This window comes from Euphorbia lathyris, chromosome 7 (assembly GCF_963576675.1).
Source record: "Euphorbia lathyris chromosome 7, ddEupLath1.1, whole genome shotgun sequence".
Classification (NCBI taxonomy): Eukaryota; Viridiplantae; Streptophyta; class Magnoliopsida; order Malpighiales; family Euphorbiaceae; genus Euphorbia; species Euphorbia lathyris.
In genome coordinates, this window is record NC_088916.1 from 56,386,030 (window position 1) to 56,406,699 (window position 20,670).

Here is a 20,670-nt window from a genome sequence, read left to right on the forward strand (position 1 = left end):
CATACAAGTCTAAATTGAGTCGAAACTGATGGCTATGTGATACAAGTCCAAACGTACATTTCAGGGCATATCATATATCATGTGAAAAATTGAAGCAAGTAATGGTGTGATACACCTCTTCAGTGATGAATTCAAAAGCAAAGCCCTAACAGTATTCTCAACATCATTCCATTCATCAAACACTGGATTGGGTACAATATCATAACCTTCATTTGAATGTGGAATTCTAGAGATATACTTTTGGTCGGTGCAGCAGCGACATCAGTCGCGGTGAGGGAGGCGGATGTGGAAGTGGGAGTAGGTGCAATCAACGCATTCTGCTCTGATACTATATCACATGAAATTACTTACAAATAGAATAGAGTTAGATAGTGGTGTTTGTTTGTATAATACCTTCACGGCCTCCCAAGTTATCCCAATATTGCAACTGATCCCTGAATTTAGATTTGTGACAACTAACTCTCTCAACTTGCTTATTTGGAACAAACAATCTCTCAAGTTGCTCAATTGAAACAAATAACTCCTCAAGTTGGTTATTTGACCCTAAACCTAAAAAAATATTCAACATAATATTACATCAGAAATAAAAAATTTCCAAAATATCGGTTGCTATATTTAACTAATATACTGATACATTAACTAAATGGCAAAAAAATCTTCTGAAATCACAAATATTAATCTATTTGAGGGTTTTTTTTTGTTCCAAATGAGTAAGTTGAGGAGGTTAGTTGTCACAAGTCTAAGTTCGGGGGTTTAGTTGCAGTATTGGGAGAACTTGGAGGGTTGAGAAAGTATTAAACTTGTAAAATGATTTTCCTAATTGGGAAATGTATTAGGTATACTACATATATGGTTTACAAAAAAAAATCCAACACAATCCACTTTCATGACCATTATAAGGCTAGACAATCATTGATTTTTTTATTTAATTGTTTAATTAGAAATTGGAATTTAACATTTGGGAGCTTCCATGATATGGACTTGAATTCAAGCATGGGAATTAACTTAATGAAAAATTCAGCTAACAAAATGTGTATATGTCTAATTAATTTAATTCAATAATTACTTATGATAATCCCATCAACGTAGGGCAAAATGTTAGCACAATGGGAGCAAACTCTAGTTGATAATTTGATTAAATTTAATTTTACATGATGCATTATTAATAAAATAATTCAATATCTCATGTAACAATCAAGCATTATATTCATTTTGTTTCATTTTTCAAAACTATTTTTTTTATCTTTTAATTCTGAATATAAGATAAAACGTATTTGATAAAATTTTAAAACAACTGTTTTTTTTTTTTTTTTTAGAAACAACTACTATCTATTATATATTAAGAACAACTACAAACATCGAAGAACATGTGAACCAAATGGACCGTGAAAATAGGAAGCTAAGAAGGGATTAGTTGAGGGTCCAATAATGTAAAAAAGCATAGATAATATAATTCCCAAGTTTGATTAGTGTTTGTGCGACACAACCCAACATATCACGCCTATGATTTGAGATGATGCAATCATAACCTACTATTTATTATTTGTTGGCCTAATACACAAATAACCCCCTGAATTTGTCCAAATGTTGCAACTGCCCCCTTCAACTTTCAATTGTAACAACTTATCCCTTAAACTTGTCCAATTGTAAAACATAACCCCAATTTGGGAATTTTTTTTACCCCGTATTTGAAGCAACCGTAAAAAAGTTTCTTCGGATTCGTATCCCGCCAAAGATATGATTATCATACTCCACGAGTGTTGCAGATTTTGTATTTTACGTGTTTTTTCAATTGCAGTCCATGTCAGCAATTTGGAGTTGTGTTTTACAATTGGACAAGTTTAAGGGGTAAGTTGTTACAATTGGACAAGTTTGAGGGGTAAGTTGTTATAATTGAAAGTTGGAGGGAGCAGTTGCAACATTTGGACAAGTTCAGGGGTTATTTGTGTATTAGGCCTTATTTGTTTATTTATTTTTATGCATGTCATTGTTGTCTTACATCATTTTTTGTGGGTATTCAAAACCAATATATTTCAATAAATTATAATTTGTTTGGTCATTTCAGTTGAGGATAATAATAAATAATAAATTTATTCTTATTATATTTTAGCTATTTGTTTAGCATATGTTTACTTTTTAACATATTGCCATGATTGGCTTAAAAAAAACATACTACCATGATTTTTTTGGATACCTATGTTGTAATACAATCAAATTTGTAATATAATAGAATGGAATAATAATTCTATTATTATATTTGATTGAAATTTTTTAATAAAATTAATAAAGTGTAATTATCATTTGATACATATATTTATTTAATTAAATCCAATTTTCATGTTTTTCTCATTTTTTACATTTTTCCGCTTCCTTTTTTTTCGTGTTTTCATGTTATTTTCTGTTTTTTCCCGTTTTTATTTTTTTATATTTTTTTCCTCGTTTTTTGCTCTTTTCCGATTTTTTTTTATTTTTCGTGGTTTTTATGTTTTTCTCGTTTACATGTTTTTTTTTTTTGCCTTTTTTCCGTTTTCCAATTTTCACGCTTTTTCGTTTTTCGTATTTTTTTTTCTCTTTTTCGCACTTTTCGTTTTTCATGTTTTCATATTTTTTTTTTCATATTTCGCCATTAGTAATAAAAATACAAGGGTTAATAGTAATGAGATTCATGCCTCTTTTATTCGTAATTGCCATTACATAAATTTGCAAAGAAAAATTAAGTGGTATCTGTGATTCCATTACGATAAAAATGATATGACTAACCAAACATGGTAACGAGCCTCCATTGTAATGAGCATTCCATTACAACGTCCCAAACGGGGCCTTAACGTATTCACAATGGTAAGTAATAACCTTGTGGATTTTTTCTATGTTAGTAAAAAAATTGAGTAACATTCCACTAGGAGCCGTTTTTCAAAATTTTGTGGGGTAATTTTTTTTATTAATTACAAATAGAGACCGAAAATATAATTTTTCGAGACTAATTTAGTAATTAACCGCACAAACTTTATAGCCATGGATGGTGCCATACACACCAAATCTGGCGCGTGTAGGCCGTACACCAGATTTGGGGCATATGGCGCCATCCATGGCTATCAAACAGGAAGAATTTATATTTTAGGGATGCAGGGATTGTTTGTTACTAAATTATGTAATAATTGTAACCATTCTAGTGGTTTGTTGTTGCTCCACCTAAGAAAGTAACAACAAAATAATATCCACTAGAGTTGATCTTAGATTAAATGGTAGGATGGTTTAAATTATGACAACTCTATTAATTTAACATATGGTAAAATGAGCATATAGTGTATACCTTTGAAGTTTAAAGCTTTGACCGGATTGAAGATTGAAATGGATTAATAAAGAGGTGAATTACATTCATGACCATTAAACTTTGTCCCTATTAATATTGTGGCCAATAAACCTCAATCTAACATAAAAAGTCATCAAAATTTACACTTTTTAACATAAAAGTCATTCAATATTTATCACTTTAATATAAAGTAACTCTTTGCAATAAAACTGATAGAAGTGATATTCTAAGCAAATTTAATTCTTCAACCTTTTTATTTTGACGTCATTTAGATGGTTGTTATGATATTAAGTTATTTGGACTTTTATCAAGAAGGCCCGGTATGACTTAAAGACCTGAGATAGGCCCTGACCCATTCAGAACAAAGAGGAAGGTTAGTCTTAACCGAAGTTCGGACTAAAGTCAAAGCTTCGGTCATCCTAACATTGCCGAACTAGTCTTCAGAGGAGAATTTTGGGAGACACGTGTACCAATTGATAACTAGACTCCAAATACATGCTCCTCACTTTAATAAACATGGTGGCACACAAAGATAAGGTCTTTTGACTTATCCTAAGTTGCCACGTATCCAAAGATACAATTCTAATAATCTATAAATAGTATAAATATCCCAAGAATCTAGGTATCTAATTTCTTAATCATTCTGATATATTTTGCTTAGTTTTTGATATTCTCTCTATATTATCACTGACTTTAACATCGGATAGGGTTCGCCGGTCTCCGCCCCATTTTCTGACGGTTGTTGTGTTTTCAGGTGATTAGAATTCTAATTAGAGATTCGTCACTTAGAAATACGATAACATTAATCAGGAAAGAGAAAGTATCTAAAAGTGGTGATTTTGAAAAATACAAATGTGTTCCACAGCAAATTTGTATCTAAATAATTTTAAGTCTTGAAAATTTTCATTTTGATGTGTTAATTGAAATTTAATAAATATATATTAGAAAATATAAAATTAAGTGACTTTTTACATTTCGAAGTTTAGTAATCTTTAATATAAAGTAAAGTTAAATAGTCACGAGTATTGGAGAAAGATTAATACCTTCTTGTCTAGTTCTAAGAATTTCTATGGAGTGGTAAATAATAAAATGCTTAGACCGACCTTATTGTTAAGAAATAAATTTAAGGAAAAATTATAAAATTGGGTCAAATTGAAGATCCATTTATATATTTAGACTAATTATCCAACACATTATATATCTAAACTATTTATTTGTAACTTTTCCGAAATACCCTTTATATATATATAACAACCTAGAAATTTCTTACTGTTTCTTCATTTTTTTCTTCATTTGCGAACTTGGTACTCCGTTTTTAATTATCGACTCATATATACGTAAAATCTTTTTTCTTACGAACTGGACACTTTAGTATTTTGTACGTTTTCTCTAGGGATCTAATAACACATACGTAAAATAACACATTTTTGTTACAATTCATAAGCATATAAAAAAATATTTTATTTCATTTTTTTTGGTAGAAAATATTTTATTTCATTAAGTACCCAATTGTTCATATAAAACATTATTTACGAGAATTTCTAGTTGTAGAATCACTAATAATAGTGTCCATGTCAATATATCTAACATATTTCTCTCAATACATAAATGGGTTAAATCATTCAAGTTTCTTGTGTTGTTGATGATCTCAAATAGTTTTTAAATAATTTTAACTTTAAAAAAAATTAAATAGATACGACAATCATCCACATAGTTATGAAAATTCGAAAAGCAATTGAAATATTTGGATACAATCTGCTACTTTGACAAACTCAAGAATTTCCAATGATAACATCAAAATATTTATCAAAATCATTTGTAACAATTTCATTAAACATAATGAGCATCGTAAAAAAAATGGTTATAATAAAATATAGTAATAAAATTGTGTTGTGATTGTTTAGGCCTAGGAATTATAATTTTTTTTTTTTTTTTTTGATAAAAGTGCCATATTTCATTCCATAGAATCATAAAGTACAAATACATCACAATAAAACTTCCCACCCATACAGGCTATAGCCAATATAAGATCCACAAAGGGAAGAAAATAGACTACAAAGAGCAAGATAAAGACTACAAAGAGCAATAAAAAACCACAAAGGGTACAAATACAACAAAATAGAAATCATATACTTCTCGGAAGTCGAATCCCATTGAAAAACAGCTGTAATCCATTCTTCATCATCTAGCCTCTTCTGGACATTCGGATCTGAGTCCTTTCTTTTTTTGCAACCACGCAGATCGCAGATCAAGATGAACGTTTTCCGCTCTTGCTAAGACCAAAAAAAGAATAAACGATAAAAGTATAGCTAACAGGTGTAGATTTGACGGAAAAGAGATTCGAGAAAGTATATAGACTTCAAACTAGAAAAAAAAAAGATAAAACTGAAGCTAAAAAAACAAAAACAAAAACATAAATGGGAGGAGGAAGAAGGAAGAAGGAAGACAAGCTTCCTCCTGTTGAAACACCTTTCCACATGATTTTGATTTGACAAAATTATTTATGTGAATGATAAAAATATTCTAACACATTAAATTTAAATGCTTTGATTTATTCACACTAATGTGTTTGCTCAATGTTGAGTTAATTGATTTATAAGACATTAAGATAAAAAGCCTAAAGGCCCATAAGAGGAAGTCAAGCCCAAGTCAACAGATCAAGACCTCACGGCCCAGGAAGACAAAACGCAGTCGTTCTAAGCAAAGCGCTAGCTCAGCATGAAGAAGGATCGAGAAGCCTTCTCTCAATTGCTTCAAGATGAAGCTGCTGAGTTAAACGACAAGAAGTACAAGTCAGCGGCAGAACGGAATCAACTTAGAGACAAAATATTTCTACTTTGGGTAAAGCTCAGAAGACGCAGTAAGCTGTCTGGAAGACTTTACTATAAATGTCGAAACATTCTGTTCATCTGACGAAAAGCTGCTGAGCACTGCCGTAGACAGAAGATACAAGAATCTCATTGGCCAACGACACTGAGCACGTCCAGAATGAAAGCGACAGGAAGCCGTTTGACTCCAACGGTTATTTCGAAATTCGAAATCACCGGTGCTTGAAGTGTCACTGTAAATAGGTCTCTCAAATGCTTCATTCGATGCAGATCTTCAATCAAGTCGAAACGCTGACCAAATTCATACTTGAAGTTCTGTGAGAAAAGCAAAGCAAATCTTACACCAATCCCAATCATTGTGTAAAAGTTTAGAGTGATTTTATTCATCTAAAGTGTCTTAGCAATTGTTGTTTAGGACAAATTCTTATCATTTCTAGAAGAATAGAAAGGAGAAGCTGAGTACTCGGTTATAGTACTCAGCGGTAGTTATAGGAGTGAGTAGAGGAATAGAGGAAGGTACTCTTGTATACTCAGCTTCTGTTGTAAAGGGTTTCATGCTCTACCTTTAAAGAGCTCAGTAGAGGATTCAAAAAGCTCGAAACGAGTTCCGAGGACTGGACGTAGGCGGAGAGGCCGAACCAGGATATGTCTGCTGAGTAACATATTTCTAACCTTTAAACTCCTTTATATATTGCTTGCTATAAAACTGACTAAGTAACGAACAGACACTGAGTTGAGTGCACTAAGAAGCTGAGTTCAGGAATAGACTTAAGTGCTATCTCCTGACTCAAGGAAAGAAGCAGACTTAGTCACTAGTCAACCTTAACGGACAAAATTTTAAATAGTTCCTATCCCCCCCCTTGGAACTAACCTTGTCACGTTATACGGGACCAACAAGTGGTATCAGAGCTTAAAAGCTCACCGAGAAAGATATAACTATCTTGAGCTGATCCCCACAATGGCTGAGAACAGCACTCGTTTCCTCCCAGGAAATCAGACAACTCAGATTCTTCCTGAGGGACTGTCCATTACTCGGCCTCCTCTATTCTTCAGGTCTAACTACACCTTTTGGAAGAACAGAATGAAAAATTTCATTCAGGCAACAAATATGAGTGCATGGCTTTTTATAGTCCAAGGCCCATTTGTTCCTGTTGAAACTATTGACGGCCAAACGGTTGTTAAAGCTGAGACTAAGTGGACAGAGGATGACCTCAAGAAGCTACAAAATCATGCTTCGGCTATAAACATGCTTCACAGTGCGTTAGATGCTGCAGATTACAACAAGATTTTAGGTTGTGAGTCAGCGCATGAGATCTGGAAGAAACTGGAGGTCACCTACGAAGGAACCAACAAAGTTAAGGAGTCCAAGGTGAACCAGCACATGAGGTTGTACGAGCTGTTTGAAATGAATGATGATGAAGGAATCTCTGAATGAACTCAAGATTCACAAACATTATCAACGAGCTCAAAAGACTTGGCAAGATCTTTACTGAGGAAGAGCAAGTCAAGAAGATACTGAGGAGCCTTCCCAAAAGCTGGTAAGCCAAGAAAACTGCTGTTGAGGAAGCTCAAGACTTGACCACCTACAAGTATGATGAACTCATTGGATCTCTGCTGACCCATGAGATCTCAATGAAGAACTTTGAGGTGAAAGAGAAGTCTGAGGACAAGAAGCAAAAGTCTCTTGTCATGAAAGCTGACTCCACTGACGGGAGCTCAACAGATGATAAAGAGATGGCTATGTTCACTAGAAAAATGAAAAGGCTGTTCAGAAATAATGATAAGTATTCAAAGAAGCCTTACAAGAAGTTTGACAAGTACAAAGCTGAGTCCAGCGACAGCAAGTATAAGAAGGACAGCTCAAAGCCAATCACATGCTTTGAATGTCATCAAATTGGCCATATCAAATCAAGCTGTCCTACCTTGAGGAAGGAAAAGAAGAACAACAAGAAGGCAATGGTGGCAACCTGGAGTGATAGTGATGAGTCATCATCATCAGGAGCTGATGCCACTGAGTCAGCAAAGATCTGCTTCATGGCAGATGAGCTTGCTGAGCCTTGTGTTTCTGAGCAAGATGAGGTAATATCACTACCCCTGCTCAGAAATGAAATGATAAATGCCTTGAGTGACCTCTACACACTTATCAAAAAGTGTAATAAGAAGGTTAGAGCACTCAGCAGGCGATGTGACGAGATTGAAGAGGTCAAACTGAGTGACCTTCGATATCTTCTCCAAGACAACTCAACTTTGCATAGCAACGTAGAAACTATGCACAAGTTTGTCTCTGAGGTCCAATCAGATTCTAAGAAACTGAGAAAGGATGACACATCTATTCAGAATCAACTCAAGGTCCTGAATAAAAGAAATATTCCTCTGAACACTCAGTACCGAAGTACTAGTCAGCAGAGATGGAATCCTCAGCGGAATGTCCAGTGTGACTTCTGTGGGAAGAAGGGACACACCACAAAGGTGTGCTGGCATGCTTAGCACTGGGGTGCTGACCAGTCAGTGAGATATCCCAAACGGAAGGTTAGCTGTGACTTCTGTGGGAAAAATGGACACACTGTCCAAGTGTGTCGTCATAAGATTAAATATGATACTTTACCTGTTGAGCCTAATAAACAAGGACCCAAAAAGACTTGGATACCTAAAGATAACTAGTTATATTGCATGTAAGTCTGAGGTGTGCTGAGAAGTAAAAAATGTGGTACATTGACAGCGCATGCTCGAGGCATATGACGGGTGATGAAACTCAGTTCATCACACTTGTGCGTAAACGAGGTGGAAGCGTAAGTTTTGGAGACAACAAAAAGGGTAAGATAGTAGGGTCAGGAACCGTTAGTGGTAATCCTACTATTGAGTCAGTCTCCCTAGTCAGTGGACTTAAATATAACTTACTCAGCGTAGCTCAGCTATGTGATAACGGGAGAAAAGTTATATTTGATAACACTGGATGTAAAATACTCGATGGAAAAACAAATGAATTAATTTTAACTGCCCCTCGTATTGACAATGTCTTTATGCTGAATTTGGAAAAGAAATTTTCAAAAAATGTATGCTTAGTGTCAAAGGAAGAAAATTCCTGGCTATGGCACCGGAGACTTGGTCATGTAAGCATGGACCTCTTGGCCAAAATTAGCAAGAAAGCAATTAGTTGAGGGACTGCCAGAACTTAAGTTCGAAAAGGATCAATTATGCTATGCTTGTCAGGCTGGAAAACAAACTAAAACATCTTTTCATAGTAAAAACATTGTCTCAACCAAGCGTCCACTTGAGTTGCTACACTTGGATCTCTTCGGACCAGTCCAGCCACTGAGCTTGGGTGGTAGGAGATTTTCCTTGGTCATTGTAGATGACTTTTCTCGGTACACTTGGGTCATCTTGCTGAGTAGCAAGGATGAAACCTTTGAGATATTTTCAACATTAGTAAGAAAACTTGAAAATGATAAAGACCTAAAGTTAGCTCACATCCGAAGCGATAATGGTGGAGAATTCAAAAACCAACAGTTTGTTGAATTCTGTGAAGCCAGCGGCATTGACCATAATTTCTCTGCTCCTAGAACGCCTCAACAAAATGGGGTTGTTGAAAGGAAAAACAGAACCTTGGTTGACATAGCCAGGACAATGCTGAGTGAGCATAGGCTTCCAAAGTACTTTTGGGGAGAAGCTGTCAACACAGCTTGCTACATGCTTAATAGGGCTCTAGTCAGACCCATATTAAAGAAGACTTCCTACGAACTTTGGAAAGGATGAAAGCCCAACATTGGATACTTTCGTGCCTTCGGCTGTAAATGTTTTATTCTAAATACTAAAGACAGCCTTGCTAAGTTTGATTCAAAAGCTGATGAAGCTATCTTTTTAGGCTACTCAACAAATAGCAAAGCATACAGAGTTTTCAATAAACGAACTCAGGTCTTAGAAGAGTCAGTACACGTTGAGTTCGATGAAACTAACCCTGCAGGAAAAGACAAGCAGCTGACTGAGGATGATCCATACTCAGCACCTGCTGACCAAGAAACAGCCGCTGAGTCACTACCTCAAGGGCTGACCAAAGGTAAAAGCGAAACTCAAATTGTTTTCACTGACCAATCTACACCTGCAGAGATTGTTGAAACACAACCAGCTCAAGACATCACTCTAACAAAAGAGATCAGAATACCAAGAGGACACTCAGAGAGTGCCATTTTTTATGCTGCTGAAAACATGCTGATGACAAGAAATCAACTCAGAAGATACCTCAGCAACGTATCATTCGTCTCAGTTCAGTAACCAAAGAACTTCGCTGAAGCTGAGTACGATGAGTTCTGGATGAATGCAATGCAAGAAGAACTTGATCATTTCAGAAGAAATGAAGTATGAGACTTAGTGCCAAAACCAAGAAGCCAAAAGACCATAGGAACAAGATGGGTCTTCCGCAACAAGCTGGATGAACAAGGGAACGTGGTCAGGAACAAAGCAAGACTTGTAGCTCAGGGCTACAGTCAGTAAGAAGGTATTGACTACGGTAAGACCTTCGCCCCAGTGGCAAGGCTAGAGGCTATAAGAATTTTATGTGCATATGCAAGTTATATGAATTTTAAATTATTTCAAATGGATGTTAAGAGTGCATTCCTTAATGGAGTTATAAACGAGGAAGTCTATGTTAATCAGCCTCTAGGGTTTGAGGATCCCAAGTTCCCAAACCACGTTTATAAACTAAAAAAGGCTCTGTATGGTCTCAAGCAAGCACCACGTGCTTGGTATGAGAGGCTGACCAGTTTCCTGCTGACTAGAAATTATATCAGAGGTAAATCTGATACAACCTTATTCATTAAGAGGAAGGGTAAAGATACCCTACTGGCTCAGATACACTGATACTGACTACGGACGAGACAAGCTTGAACGAAAGAGCACCTCGGGAGGATGTCACCTCATTGGAAGCTGTCTTGTGTCTTGGTTCAGTAAGAAGCAGTCGTCAGTAGCCCTGTCAACCACTGAAGCTGAGTACATTGCTGCTGGAAGCTGTATTGCTCAAGTCCTCTAGATTAAGCAACAGCTAGAAGATTATGGCGTTCAGACTAAAACAATTGAAGTCAAATGTGACAACAAGAGTGCCATTGACCTATCAAAGAACCCAATCCAGCACAACAGGATGAAGCACGTCAGCATAAGACATCACTTCATCAGAGATCATGTACTCAAGGGAGAGATAAAGCTGACCTATGTCCCAACGGATGAGCAGCCTGCTGATATCTTCACAAAGCCACTGGCTCGTGAGCAATTCAACATACTTAGAGAAGCCATTGGTATGTTTAATCCTCTTCAATAAATTCCAAGTATAATATGTGATATATGCATGCTGAGTTGATTACCATGCTGAGTGATTTATGCTAAATCAATGTCTATTACATGCTGAGTAGATATACACACTGAGTGGTTATCTCAAGCTGACTTACTAAGCACATGAATAATTCCTTTACGTAGAACTGACTACTCCGAACATTAAACGTTTAGAATTCTTAACACTGAGTAAAGATCCGTTGCACAATTAATGCTACACACGCAAATTAAATAGCCATTTAGGATGACGTAAGCGCAATAATTAGAAAATACATGCGCCGATTGTGTCATAAATGCCAGAATCTTTGTCGATTGAGTATCTCGAGGTCAAATGGCCACCTCAACGCTTGAGATCAACTCGATACCTCTGTAAATTATATTATTGTTATTTTTTTTAGGTAACATGATTTATATATTATTAACGTGCTTGGTATGGTTTATATCTATTTTAAATTATGTAGGAAGTTCATATTATAGTCTCTAGAAAATATTGGCACAAGCTTTTAGTGACCACAAAAAGGCACTTAAAAATCAAATTTTATAAAAAAGACTGACTCCTCACTAAACTAAGACGGTTGTATTAGTGGCTGCCCACATGCTTTCATCACAACCCATCATGCAAATTGATGAATTACCCAAACAATATTTCAAAGACATCAATTTTTGATTCTTCATCTTTCCATATACATGCAGATAATCTAAAATATAAAATCCCACCTGTCTAATTGAATTACCCACTTTCTTATTACCTCCTATCTCTTTAAAAAAAAATAAAAAAAAATACGCGTTGACCGAAATGAATGCTAAAATTGATTCATTTAATAAAAGTTGTGATTTATTACAAATAAAAAGGTTTATATTTATCCCCTTAAAATAAGTAAAGATATTAAAATGCCCTCATTAGTGTTACAAGCCAATAAGAGAAAATAAAGGTAGGATAAGGACAGTTAGTACAAATAGCAAAAAAGAAAATAAGCCTAGTGGCAGAACAGTAAATATGATAGTGACAAAACAGCAATTCAGAAGATGTCGGTCCTTGTCCACTTTATCTTCACCTTGGTGAATAAAGCAACCCACACGCCGAGTGAGGGTGCCACATGGCATGTGGGTGTTTTGCTGCCTCTGGTGGGGTTTTCACTCCAACTTCAAGCACTGAGCTGCTGGCCACACGGGCGAATGACATGCCCCACATGCCAAGTGGGATGTCACACGCCACATCATTGTGCTTCTCATCTTTGAGTCATTTTGGCTCGGCTTCACACGGCGTGTGGCCTAGTGCACATGACGTGTGAGGCAGTTTTGTTCCCTTTGGTGATTTGGTTCATTCCTTCGGACCCATGTTGGAGATGTCCGCATCATTCACCCATTCTTCAAAGGAGTTGGATCCCAACTCGTTTCTTGTAGTCTCAAGAGACCCATCCGATTTCTATGGGTTTAAATCCTGTACATTGAAAGAGGTTGACATTTTGCCGAACCAATTGGAAAGGGCTATGTGATATGCATTAACGTTCACCTTTTTGGTCACCTTATAAGGGCCATACCTCCTCGGTTTGAGTTTACTACTCGAAGCACTAGTAAGTCTCCCATTGCTTAGATATACCATCACATTGTCCCCAACTTTAAATTGAAGATCTCTCTGATGTTCATCCACCCTAGCCTTTACTTTGCTATTCTGATCTTCAATGCTTTGCTTCACCTCTTGGTGTATTTGGTTATAGTCATTGGCTAGGTATTGGGCTGCTATACTCTTCTTTTCTCCCTTTCAGGTGTCCCCAAGATCAAGCGGGTGATTCAGAGTCTTAGTATACACAACCTCAAAAGGCATCTTCTGCATGGTGGAACTTACGACGACATTGTATGCAAACTCGGCTTGTGCTAACATAGAGTTTCACATCTTTGGCTTGTCCCGACATTTACTCCTCAATAGATTAGCCAACGTACGGTTGACCGCTTTCGTTTACCCATCCGTTTCGGGATGTGCGGTAGTGCTATACTTCAAAGTGGTCCCGAGAATAGCCTATAGGTATTCCAAAAGTGACTAACGAACTTGGTATCTCTATCTGACGTTGTGCTTTTAGGAATTCCATGCAACCTCACTACCTCTCTGAAGAACAACTTTGCAATTGACGTGGCATCATTTGTCTTACGGCACGGGATGAAGTGTGCCATTTTAGAAAATCGGTCAACCACCACAAAGATAGAATTCATATCTCGTTGCTTTCTTGGTAGCCCCAACACAAAGTCCATGGAGATGTCATCTCATATTGATTCTGGTACCGACAATGGCATAAGCAAACCTGTATTGGTGACATGTCCCTTAGACGTTTGGCAAATCCCACATATCTCCTTAGCATCGGCCAATAGTAGCAAGAACTCACTGCTTCATAGATCTTATCTCTACTAAAGTGACCACGAAGGTTCCTCCGTGAAGATTCCGAATCACTCTTTCTCGAATCGACGTGCCCGGTAGGCATTATTGATTCCTCCTCATGGGATAACCATCAAGTAATTGGTACTCACCATTCCTGGATTGATTTTTGCACTTCTCCCAAATACTACCAAAGTCCAGATCCTCTCTATAATCTTCTTTGATGTGTTCAAAGCAATCAAGTTCAAGTGCTACTATTTTTAGATGTGCAACTCTCCTAATGTTTAGGACAATAAACTTCATACTTAAAAACCTCTAAAATAGGAAGAAATAATATTTAAATTGAGCATAGTTAGCAATGCAAAAAAATCAAGTTTATTTTGCGAACAATAAGAGAATAAAGTTCGTTAAGTGTTAGAGTTCCCGAAATCTCTGCCATTCTAAAAAAGGGCTTCCATTTGAAAGGACCTTACTCTTCAAACCTTTCTAATTGTTTAATTAATTAATTCACGTAAGGTAATTATAATCTTTTCTAATACCGATTTCTCTCATCTTATCTTCCAATTAAAAATACGTACATTTAAGGTTTTTACTAATTAATTACATCAACAATATCGATGCAAATTATACAATAATGATTTGATGAAAATTCCAAGTTTGATATGGAAACATTGATATTGATATTGATTTAAGATTTGATTGTTGTGCTAAAATTCAATGGTGAAATCATATGAAGCTCAAATTGTGTTCATTATACATTGAACTAATCATAAACACATCAATTCCGAAATGAGATAATATATACATATCAATCACCTCTTCTATTTATTTTAATCTGCTAATTTCAGTTTTTGTCTCTTTTCGATTATATGACAATATTAATAATAATAAAAAACCTTAGCAGCATTTTTTGTCCACAATATTTTTCGGTGGGATTCTGTTTTTAATTAAAACGGTGTGTTTGGTTGCAGTTTTTCCAGAAAATAAAAAATGCTGAAGCATATTAATCTTTATGCCACCTCCATTAATTTCATAAATAAACAAACAATATAAAGTTCTGTGGCATAGGCATCCATAATTGTTTAATTTATTTATTTATCTTAAAATAGAAAAGATGCTATTACAATTTAAAAACTACTGGATGCAATTGGGTCTGATCTTATTAAAAGATTTAACATAAATATACAACAAAGTCAAGCTAATTAAATTTTATATACATATATTAATTTAATTGTTTGATCGAGGCACACCGAAATCATTTAACGAATTATTTTATTATACTAAAATAATATTAAGAAATGTTCTCATACATATAAAAAAGATTAACAGAATCACATAATTGTACGTATTATAATATATTCTTCGGATTTAACTGTGTGGAATTCAGTGTATAGGAGGAGATTAAAATTTTATAAAATTTTGATAAATTTTTTTTATAAAATTACCTTTTAACTTTTATTTTTTAATTGTTTGGGTAAAGGAAAAGGAATAAAAAATAGAGTTTGACAGGCTAATATAGGGTTGTACCTATAATAAAAAAAGACAACCTAATGTTGATTGGAAATATATATATATTCACTTTCTAAAGGTTACCATTTATAAATTAATGTTTCTTTTTTTTTATATTTGTTAGGTTGAAACTTGAACATTTGTTTTATTCCTAAACAGACAATCAAACCATGGGAAAATCACTCAATTTCATTTATATTATAGTGGCGAATATATTAAATATGATAGACCAACCAAATACATGATGTTTGGACATTCATATTCTACCCTTCTTTTTCTCTCAATAATTTCAAATAATTAAAAATGAAATCTTTTTTAGGTAACAAAAACTTTAATAAAATTTTGAAACAATTGCTATTTAGCATAAAAATTATATATTGCTATTTTAGATTGATCAAATGTCAAATAATGCTTTAAACTAACTTATATATTGCTTCACATACGAAAACCTCAATAACATCTGTGTGAATTAAACCTAAATTGGATGTCACAAGAGTCTTTTCCTTACTTTTGAGTTCACTCTATAAACATTAAAAATAAAAACCTTAAAAATAAAAACCGAGTCCACAAGATAGTATTTTTATGATTAAATGCCCGATTTTTCTTTAGGTAATTCTTTTTTTCTTTCACTTCAAACCGTAAAATCAAAATATTTAATAAAATTAAGAAAAATATTGATACTTAGAAGAAAACTCAACTAAAACAAGAATAGTAAACAATAGATATGAATACTTGAATAAAAGACTGATAAGCAATGTGTAAAGGCATATTCATGGAGACCCATTATGATTACAAAACAAGCCAAAATACCAATCACCATTTTCATACACTTGGGTTGGGTTTGGTCTCTCTTAGACACAATGCTTCAACATCCTATCATATCATATCATCTAATTCAATTTAAACTAATATTTCACATTATGCCTAAACCAAAGATAACCAATTTTTTCCTCTCCACTCATTCAGAACAGAACAGGACACCAAAAGAACAAAAAAAACAAATCAACACAACCATAAATTGACCAATAATTCATGCCTTCTTCCTCATCATCATCACCATCATCATCATCATCATCAATCAATACTGGAACAAATCTGGAGAAGCCATGAGAGGTTGGTTAAGATAGATGCAACTGAGGTTATTATGATCAACAACAGAATGAAGATCCTGATAATCAGATTGAAAACCCCCATTGTTAGTGTTGATAAAATTGAGAATCTCATTCAAGGAATCAAGTCTGTGACTAAGTTCCATCATCTGTGCTCTCAAAACAGAGTTCTCAGCTTCAATAGTCAAGTAGTGTTGTGTAGTGATATTGATGCTTGTACAGATTTGATTATTGTCCTTCCTGAGCTGAGAAACTTGAGTAGATAAATCATCAAGATGCTTCTGTTTTCTCATCCTGGATCTCCTTGCTGATTCTCTGTTTGATTGCATTCTCTTCCTCTTCCTTTGATCTATCAAAACCCCTTCAGATCCTGAGTTCTGAAGCTGAGAGGAACCTGATGAATTACCACTGGAAGAGGCCATCGGAAAAAAAAGTAGACGACTAAAAATTGGATCTTTATTAGGTTATCTTTGATTTTACTTACCTTACAGAATTGAGGACGCAGGACCCAGTAGAGAGACAGACAGACAGACAGACACTAATTATTTCTTCTATATATAAGTAATTTATATGATGAAGAGAGGGTTATTCATGAAAAAACATAGAACCAGTAAAGGAAAACAACAGAGAAAGATTGAACGAGATGGGTCCTGCGCCTCAGGGAGGAATTGATCATAAACCCGGAACGGAGAATTTCACTAAGAACTGGAGACATGAATATCAAACATGAAGATAAATATATGCAGCATCAATACATAAAAATAAGTTAATTTCTTCTGTGTGGCATACAAACAAACACCTTGCGTGCACTGAAATTGGGGGCGAAATCGAAGATCTCACAGGCAGAGAAATAATTAAGAAGAAGAAGAAGAAGAATCTGGGAAAGGGAATTGAAAATTGGGGAAGATGAAGATGGAGAGAAGAGAGGAGAAGAGGTATGGAAGAGGAATGGAAGGAGATTTTATAGAATAAAGAAAAGGGGGAAAGGGCATCGGAATGTCCAATGAGGTTAAGGAAGGTGGGGTTCTGAAGAAATTTCCACAAAGTTCCAAGTATTAACAGCTGGTGAGCAGACATTTTTCTTTTTCTTTACTTTTACCTTACTTTCACCGCCAACTACCTGAATTAACCGTTTAACTACAATGGAATCTCATCGGATCTATTTCGTATATTTTTTGGACAGTGATTTTTTACTCAATAATGTCACTTTTGTAAATATAAAATACACTCGAATCATTTTGGTGGTATAATCTTTTTGAGTAACATTGTAATTGAGATTATTATCATTTTTTTTTTGTTATGTGGGTGTCATATTATATTTAAAAGTTGTGGTTGTTACATTACTATTTCGGTAAAAAAAATTTGTCGAAAATAATTGGAATAACTTTATTAAAGTAAAAATAGAAGTTTAATGTGTTTATTGAAACAAAATGAGGTTCAGTTATATTTTTTAAACTGACTATAAATTTCAGTTCGTTCATTCTTCTTTTATATAATTTCTGGGTGTGGGTTGTCCCGGGGGTGCCAACCTAGTTGGAATTCTTGTGATTTGCCTTCTCCTCTGCTTTATTCAAAAAAAAAAAAAAACTAATTATGATTTAGGTTGAACGGTTTATTTTTCAAACACTTTTTTTTATGTTTTTTTTAAGAAAATAGGTTGGAACCCACAACCTACCAAAACAAAATTTACTTACTTATAGTTATAATTATTTAGGGAACGGGTTCGAGACTTAGGGATAATGCCAATTTTAAATTCTTACAATTTGTTTTTGAATTATCTGTCTCGTCTCATTATCTTAACGTGTACATTTCTTGAATCTCATTCTCGTCTCATTTAATTCGTGGATATCTATGTGTAAATTAATCGTTCAAAATCAACTCATAGAATAAATAAATTACAAAGTTAACAAGCATAAATTTAATAAACCACCCACACATTTAACAAACATTTTTGTTAGGTCTCGTCGAACTTCTAAGTTGACTTTTTTGGCTGCTCCTTGACCTACGCTGGAATGACCCTCTATTACACTCTGATTCTAAAGTTAGTAACCAAATAATAGAAAGTTATATCTAACATAATGAGGAGAAAGGAAATAAAGATCACCTATATATTAGCTTCCATTAGTGTAAAAATATCATCCTACCCCCTAGACCGCGGTGGGGCGGTTTCTAATGTGAGCTCCTCCTTCATCAGTGACCATTTCAGAGTAGGTTATGTCAAACCCGACCTAAAATAAGATCAGATAAGACAGTGAGACATTACTACTGACTTATTATATAAACCAATAGCAGTATCTCTCAAATAAGGAGAAAAATCAAATCAAAAACGAAATTCTAGTTTAAAGCTAAAATGAACAACATATTCCGTTTCCAGCTTAACGTTTTCATACGGAGTCCGATTAAGGCGATTCAAAAACCTCTGGAAACATAAGACAAAAATAAAGAACTTTCATTTAGGACTCCAAGACAGATTCGGCCTATATCTGGTCGAAAAATTCATCACAAGATTCAGGTATGAATCTGATTTTTCCGCATCACCTATATAGACAATTCTTTATTATATCTATATATATACCGGTAGATAATACAAACCAAACAAAAGGACACTGCCAAAAACAAGTTCTTCAAGTGTCCGTATACTATCCACATATATGTACATGAACAAAATGGATGCAATACCCTAGAGACGACTTGCACCTCGTAGCTGTAACCGAACCACGCCCTAGGATCGAGTACCCCTCTCGGTACCTTGCACTTCCTCGCCTAAAACAAAACAATAAAAACATTTGGAAAACATGAGATAAAAATCTCAATAAGAAACTATCAGCTATAAAAATCAACTTTACTTAATATAACTACATATATATACGTTTATAAAGGATTTATCAAAACCTTGTAAAATATACTCAATCAAGGTATTAAACCAAAAACCAAGAATATATAATCTTGTATCCATTCTTGAGTTCATCCCCTTATAATTCAAATCACAATTCACAACATATACGAGACGTCTCTTAACATTGCCTATCCCATATGGTCTTACCCAACACTTCTCTGCCATACCCAATAGGTCTTCAGACTGTGTACACAGGCCATATTTCTCACTAAATATGGTCTTTGAAAATTAAATCCACCATACCGGACTACTCTCAATGGATACCAAACATTTAATTCCATATATATATATATATATAGATTGAAACCAAAAACATATATGTATATATGTATATATTTCACTTGATCATAATCAAATTCACAAGTGTTCAATTCTCCAAAATATCAATCCTTAATCAAATAAAATTTCCAAAATTAATCAACCAATGAAACCTCAAATCAATATAACCCAGTAAAATCTGTACTTCACATTTAAACATAGTTAATAGTTCATTTGAACTATAATTTCACAATAAAAGCAAGATTGTGAAAAACCTCAATTTTACAAAATTCCGGCATAACCCTAAAATATCAATTTCTAGAAATTCTTTGATTATATATATATCTCTATACATAAAACTCACATAAAACTCAAAATATAATTGATAGTTACTTACCTTGACTGCTAATTGAAGAAAACAACTCGTTCAATTCGCCTCTAAATCCTGTCTAAGACATTTCCCCTCCAAACACTTCCGAAATTCAGAAACTCTTCGATTAGGATTTAGATCTATGCCTAAGGATGCTATAGTTTAAGTTTCAAGTGATTTGGACGGTCGAATCTCCGTAAATCAAAAAAACGGTGGAGAAACGGCCGAAGAACGGCGAAGAACGGATAAAAGCAAAAAGAAACAGAGAAGAAAGAAAAGAAAAGGTGATGCTCGACATTCTGGAACAATTTGGTTTTATATACCAAAGTTAGCAAATATCTATTTTGGTCCTCCATCTTTATGTAATCTTTTACTACTTACCCTAAACTTTTAATTTACACCTAAAACCATCGAATTAACTCGAAATTTTTCCTATAACACCAAATAAAAATCACATACCCCATAATTATAATATATATTAATATCTAGGTATAAATTCTAGAAATTTAGACACGGACGTGACAATCCTCCCCACCTTAAGAAATTTCGTCCACGAAATTGTACTTACCCGTCTAGGTGAATAAATGGGGATATTGTTGTCTCATATCCTCCTCTCTTTCCCAGGTTGCTTCCTCACGAGAGTGTCTGTGCCACATAACTTTAACAAGTGGTATGGTTTTGTTCCTGAGGACTTTCTGTTCTC

The 20,670-nt window shown here is 34.5% G+C and overlaps 1 protein-coding gene across 1 annotated transcript; it reads right to left on the bottom strand.

Annotated features, from left to right (window-relative positions):
• Positions 1 to 16,079: 16,079 nt before the first annotated feature.
• Positions 16,080 to 17,426, bottom strand: LOC136235887 (bZIP transcription factor 11-like). Its single transcript, XM_066025968.1, has one exon. It carries the CDS (start codon positions 16,863 to 16,865, stop codon positions 16,413 to 16,415), a length of 453 nt encoding a protein of 150 aa, XP_065882040.1. The 5' UTR covers positions 16,866 to 17,426; the 3' UTR covers positions 16,080 to 16,412.
• Positions 17,427 to 20,670: the final 3,244 nt, after the last annotated feature.